Source organism: Hevea brasiliensis, unplaced genomic scaffold (genome assembly GCF_030052815.1).
Source record: "Hevea brasiliensis isolate MT/VB/25A 57/8 unplaced genomic scaffold, ASM3005281v1 Scaf172, whole genome shotgun sequence".
Taxonomy (NCBI): Eukaryota; Viridiplantae; Streptophyta; class Magnoliopsida; order Malpighiales; family Euphorbiaceae; genus Hevea; species Hevea brasiliensis.
In genome coordinates, this window is record NW_026614665.1 from 1 (window position 1) to 7,309 (window position 7,309).

General features: G+C 28.5%; 1 protein-coding gene across 1 annotated transcript; it reads right to left on the minus strand.

Annotated features, from left to right (window-relative positions):
- Positions 1-55: 55 nt before the first annotated feature.
- Positions 56-6,671, minus strand: LOC131176575 (putative disease resistance protein RGA3; the record flags this gene model as incomplete). Its single annotated transcript, XM_058141631.1, has 2 exons — positions 6,320-6,671; positions 56-2,193 (listed from the first exon to the last, which is right to left on the minus strand). Coding segments are annotated over exons 1-2 (2,444 nt in total), but the record flags the coding sequence as incomplete, so codon positions are not given.
- Positions 6,672-7,309: the final 638 nt, after the last annotated feature.

Below are 7,309 nucleotides of genomic sequence, written 5' to 3' on the forward strand. Positions count from 1 at the left end.
GAAAAATGCAATTGATGGCGATTGCAAAAAGGAAGGCTCCTCATCTGATATATACTCTAGAGAATCAAGCCTTCTGAGACAAAGGATTTTTAGAGAAGGGAGTTGGTCCAATGGTGGAAGTTGCTTCAAATTTGTACAATAATGAAGCTTAATTTCTACCAAATTAGTGATAGAAGACAACCAACTTGAAAATCTCACACCCATGAAAGTTTTCACAGTCAAGTGTTGTAAATTTGGATGAGGCTCGAGCTTTTGTAATAGTAATTCACTCTTTTCAACTTCAACAATATCATTAGGGTCCTCAGCCACATACCAAGTGTAATTCCTTATCCAGCGTAACTCCAAAGACTGGAGGCACTTCTTTTCCCTTAAAATCAACTGCTTGGACTCTAGCTCAACATTTTCCACATTTTTAAGGTTTCGGAGGACAATCTTTCCCCTAAGTTGGTTTAGGCCATTCAATTCATTTAGCATAGCCCCCAGAGAGCCTTCATCCCCTTCATCCCATGCCACCACAAAATCTGATAGGTGGCGCAAACAAGTTAGTTTCCCCAATCCAATTGGCATGCATCTTAGATTGAAACATCCATCAATCATGAGGCACCTAAGGATGATCAATTTTTTTATATTTCTCGGCAATTCTCGAAGATTACTACACTTTGAGAGTATTAGAGTTTGCAAGTTTTGCAAATTAGTTATGGACTTTGGGAGTGCTTCCATGTAATAACCACAAATTTGAAGATATCTCAAATACTTCAATTTTGCTATTGAATTTGGCACTCTACAATGTACATATCCCAAATGCAATGCACGTAACTTTTCAAAATTTGAGAAGATCATGTTTAAATCCTTTTCTGATTCCACATGCTCAAGAACTCCTTCAAAAAATAATGTCCTTATGCCCTTGACTTCAACCAGCCTCCCCATTTCATTGAAAGAAAATGGCCAATACACATGATGGATTCTTTCACAAATTCTCTCCACTGAAAAGTACCTATCCTTTGCTATTGATTGTGCTAGATCATGGATAAGATCATGCACTTTATAATGAGCCATCTTTTCTGACATATGGAAAAATGATCGAGATAATAATTCTTTGAAGTATTGATCTCCAAGATCCTCTAAATCTCCATCCTTACTTGAACAAACAATATAGCCTTGTGCTATCCACAAATGAATCAACGTTTCTTTATTGAATTCATAATATTTAGGAAACATTGCACAATAAGTGAAACATTGCCTTAAATAAGTGGGCAAGTGATAGTAACTCAACTTCAAAACAGAAAGAACATCCTCATTTTCTTGAAATGACCTCCATAATTCACTTTCTAAAATGGAAGACCACTCACTCTCTTTAGTTTTCAAATGCATGAGGCTTCCTAAACTCCTTATTGCAAGTGGAACTCCTTTACATTTCTTTACCATCTCTTTTCCAATTTTTATTATGTTGGGATTGACTGCACCATGCCCCTCTCCAAACGCTAGTTTTTCGAATAAATCCCACGCCTCATTCTCTGTTAGACCTTGCAAAATATATGAGAAATCCACACCCATGACTAATGTAACTATTGTGCTACGAGTGGTGACTAAAATTTTACTTCCTGGGGCACCCACTAACAAGTAATCTTTCAAACCATCCCATTTTTCCTTATCTTCATTCCATACATCATCTAAGACCAGCAAATACCTCTTCTCTCCTAACTTCTCTTTAAGACGATTATGCATTTGTTCTAGTTCTAAGTTAGGAACTTCCTCATCAGTTGCGCATTCAAGGATCTTCTTAACTAGCAATTTTACATCAAAGTCCTCAGAAACACATACCCACATCTTCTTCTCAAAGTAATTTTTAACTTTTTCATCATTATACACCAACTGAGCAAGTGCAGTCTTTCCTAAGCCTCCAATACCAACAATTGCACTCACAGAAACATTTTCTTGACTAGTTGGAATCAACAATGACTCAATCATATTTTCTTTATCTTTTTCCCTTCCTATTATATCATATTTCACTACAGATGATGTCTCCCTTCCACTACTTTTATCTCTCACATCTGCTATTATTTCTTTCTTCATTAAATGGAGGATAGAAATTTCATTTTCTACCTCATTTAGCTTCTGTCTAATGTCCCGAACTCTATGGGCCAGCTTTGATCGAAACCAAATTTGATTTGAGGAAGAAAAAAAGTTGCATACCTAGAAACAAAAACATATTCTTTTCAGTTATTTATATCAAATATCTCTGTTTGCGTGAGTTGTAGTTTAATATTTTTTTCGTATAATTATTAAAAAATTTTGAATATAAAATTATATTCAACCCATTTCTACATTGTTAATAGAAAGAATTGCAACTAACTTAAAGACATTCAATCTCCAAAAATTTAAATGTGAACCTAGTTCTTGTTTTCTTTCAAAAAATTTTCAATTATTTTTAGTCTTTAGTTCTTTTATTTAAATTTCAACTTAGATTATTTAAAATGTTGAATTTAGTATTGTTATTTATTGTTTTAAGTAAAATTTATCATAAGATTAATTTTAAATTATTATTTATTGGATTATTGGAAGATATATTCTTAATTTTCTCTTTTAATTCGTTGTGATATTTTTAATGATTCATATTTTCCAAATCAAAATCTAACTAAAAATTAAACTGAATGTTCAATGTAGCAGCCAACTCAGGAAAAATAATAATAAAAATTAAATGATAGTAATAATTAATAAACGAATTGTGGAAGAGAGCTTTCTAAAGACTTCTCAAATTTTCTAGATTGGCAAGTCATAGGCAAAAAAGAAAAAAAAAAAAAAAAGGGCAGCCATGGAAATGGGCAAGGAAGGGAAAAGAAGAAGAAGAACAACAACAACAAATGGGAAGAGGGAGTGAGCTAGCTGAAGTGTGAGGGTAAACCAGCGACCCAATAGGGCAAAGAGTGATGCCAACAATGAGATAGGAGGGGGATGATACTCAGATGACAAAAAATAAAGAGAGTAGGGAGAGAAAGGAAGGAAAAGAAAGAGAAAAAAGAGTCAACCTATTTCCATCCAAACCATGATTACAAAAGGTAAACCAACACCACCATCAACCTCATCGCATTCTCAGGAGGTGATAACGCTAACCATTTCTTGTTTGGTGTTTATAATCTGTGTCTAATCAGAAAAAAGAATTAAAAGTACTTATTTTCGTACCATTTAATAAAGAAAAATAAATAAATTATGAATAAATTAATAAATTACTAATGGAAAATTAATTACTACTAAATGTCTAAAATGACTATTAAAACTGTTATTACTAATATTATTAAGGACATAAAAATAAAAATATTATTGAATTACTAAAAAATGACTATAAAACAATTATTACTGATATTATTAGATAATTAAATTACTAGAAAATATTATTAAAAATTTACAAAAAAAAATTACAATAAATATATTACAATAAAAAATTATTAAAAAATAAATAACTAATAAAATATCGTTAACTAAAAAACAATAAGAAATGAAAAAATTAATTCCTATGAAAATGCTTATTAAAAACAAATTAATAATAAAAATTTAAAATATTGCTTATATTATTAAAAATGAATATTAGAATAAATTACTAAAAATAAGTAACAAATTACTAATAAAATTAAATTAACAAAAAATTACAATAATTATAACTAAAAATTACTAAATAAATAAATAATTAATGAAATTAAAATGAAATAAGGTGTTATAAATAAAAAAGTAAAAGAAAAAAAAATGAAATGAAAGATAAAAGAGAGGAAGAAAATTAAAGAAAATGAAATAAATAGTGAAATGGAAGAAAAATGAAATAAAAAAATATTAATAAGAAGATAGGAAAAAAAAAAAGATAAAAGGAAAAAAATGAAAGAAAGTGAAAGTGAGAGTGAAATTATAGAAAATGAGATGAAAGAATTGAGTGAAATGAGTGAAATTATAGAAAATGAGTGAAAGAATTCACCATTTAGAAATAAATTGCAAAATTTGTTTCTAATTGAAAAAAAAAATATTTCCCTTCATAATTCTTAAATTCCACAATTTAGAATTAGATTCCAAAATCTATTTCTAAACTTAGAAATAGATTACAAGTCTGTTTCTAAAATTTTTAAAAGGGTGGGCTATTTCCCTCTACAATTTTCAAAATCCTCGATTTATAAAATCCATTTCTATTCTATTTCTAAATTCTATTCTATTTCTAAATTATGAGACAAATTTTTTACAATTGAAATTAGAAACTTTAATTTTTTTTCCCTAATTTTTGTGTCTATTTCGTTTTTTAATCTATTTATAATTTAGTACTTATTTTTTGACATTGAAATTAACAACAAATTCTTATCCATTAAAGTCCATTTATATTTCATTTCTAATCCATTGCAATATTTAATATATAAATTAAGTTTCTATTTTGTGATAACTTTGTTGTGACTTAGAAATAGACATAATATATCCGTTTTCTAATTTATGTTACTATTTTAACAATTCCTTGTAGTGTTTCATGCCATACAACAAGAGTATTGATGCTTCTCTTATTATTGATCTCCACTTTAGAGAAATTATGCAACTTTATGGAGTTCCAAAAATGATTGCTTTAGATAGCGTTAAGTCATTTTTAGGGAACTCTTTGGCGTAAGGTGGGTACACAACTTCAATTGAGCTCAACAAAACATCCTTAAGACTAAGGGTCAAACTAAAATAATGAATATAGGAGTTTGGAATTTTTTCTTAAAATTTTTATTGGCGAAGTATTCCATAGTGGAATTTGTTACTATCTCAAGCTGAGGTTGCTTGCAATCGATCATTAAGCCAAACTACTTTTCAAAGTCCTTTGAAATTAGTGTATGATTGAAACCCTATCCCCCCTATTAGGCTTGCATTGAAACTGGTTAACCAACAATTTAATCGATGCTTAGGAAAGACCTAAAGAGATTGCAACTAAGGGCAAGAATCTTAAATCATAATGAGCAAGACTTGAGGGCTAATCTTTTTCAACAAGGAAGGCACTGAATAGAATATTAATAAATGAATGTAAAGTAACAAGTATTATGTCTACAAGGTTCTATACAAGTTATACAATATGTAGTTATGCTCTTAATTATTTTGTGACTTCCTATTTTAGATTATTTTATATGAAGGGGGTGTTTGGTTTACCTGTTCGGTTCAGCTGATAGCTGATAGATATCCAAACAGGTAAATTGTGGTGTTTGGCAAGCTTAAAAAAATAGAGCTGATAGCTGATGGGCAACTGATATGATACCCATCAGCTACAGTTTGTATCAGCTCTATTTTTAGAGCTGTTTCTCATCAGCTGATAGCTGATCTGGTTTTATTTTTTATTTTGACCATATTATTTTTTTTTATTTAACTTGAAAATTAATATTATTAATATTTTTATTTTTAATATTTTAATTAATGTATTTCAACTTTGTTAAAATATTTTTTTATTAATAACATAAAATATAAAATATTTATTTATATCCAAAAAATTAAAATTAATTATAAATTTTTCTATTAACAATAATAATTATTTTATTATTTTATCTATATTTTTAAAATTATTTAATTATCTTAAAAAAATAATTGTTTTCTTATTTCAATAATAAAATAAATGATATAATATAAAAGATTAATAATTATATATTTATTTAAATAATATATTAATTTAATAATCATATATTTAATTTAATAATAAAATAAATAATATAATGTAATAAATTTATAATTTTATATTTATTTAAATAATAAAATAAATTATATGATATATACCCTTATTAGTCATTTCACATGTTAACAGCAACAGCTAAATATAATTTTACCAAACACTTAATATAAAACAACTATCATCAGCTATCAGTTATCATTTATCATAACAAGAATATCATTCATAACAACAGCTATCAGTTGTATTCAACAGTTAATCCAAACAGGCCCGAAATAAATTAGAAGATCTATTTAAGATTATACTTAGGAAGTTATCACTTTGGAAAGCCTTGAAATTTTCTTAGTTCATAGTAGATTTTTATTTCTTGGTAGTTTCAATATTTGCTGTATACATAGGCTTTCCTTTTTATGTAATTTTATTTTTAGTGTGAATAAAATTGAGAGGATTTCTCCATATTGTATTCTCTCTCTTAAATGACTTATATGAAAATTTTTATTTTCATTTTTATGCTATTAAATTCTCTCATCAACATATTCAATTAAGCAAACGATCAACTAATATCACAATGAGCATGAGAAATATATAAATCAAGGAAGAGTGTAACTTTATAAAAATGAATTTAGAAAACCTTAAAACAGATTGAATTATAATGTTACATACCTGTGTTACAACTTTTCCTTGGCTTTGGGCTTGCACCATCCTCTGCAAGTCATTAGTTGCAACCTCATCTACCAACTCATCTGCCTCGTACACAATATCTTGAAGCCTCCTCAGCCAACTCTTTACTGCAAGGCTCTTCTCTTGCTTCTCCTCAGCATCTATAAGTACAGCTTTGATAGTGGTTAGAGAATTTTCAAGCTTCTTTAGATCATCTTTGGCACCACTTATCAATTCAATTTCTTGGAAAGCAACTGACCCCAACTTTGTTATTACTTGTTCTGCGATATTGAAGGCAACTTCTGCCATTTTTCAACACAAATTAAGATTTGAAAGTGAAGGAAAGATGGAGGAAATTGATGGGTTCTGATAAATAAGTGAGGGAGCATCAGCATAAATATAAATAAGAAATCTAAAGAGAGCATCAGCATTACTTTTGGCAGCAGAAGGAAGCAAGGTATTTTCTCCATTTGAGAAAAGTACAAAAAGGAACAAGTAACGAATCAAATCAAAAGGCAAGCAAATGGAAGGAATATCTATCTATGATATTTGATAAGCAACTACTGAAATTAACTCGATTATAATATGGTATGGACCACAATAAAGGTGTTACTCTAATAATTCTCAACATATCACATGCATAACTTCAGGAATTTCATTTTGCTTCCTTACTAATAGAGCATATCCAATTACAATTCCCTACCATATTAATTGAAAATTATAATTTTTACCTACAACTAATACCAATTCAATCGATAATTGCAATTTGAATGTGCCTAATACAAACTTGCTATTTAATTTACCAAGAGATCAATCCTTGCTTACACTTGACAATTATAACTGTTCAGCAATATTAGCAGTTAGCTATTTTAGTAGCTCTCAGTTGTTTTACTAACCGTTAACTATTAGATATTAACTGTTTGTAGTTAACTATTTATAGTGATATAAAGCAGAAGTATTCAGTTAAATTAGTTATTTAATTAGTTGTTAAAT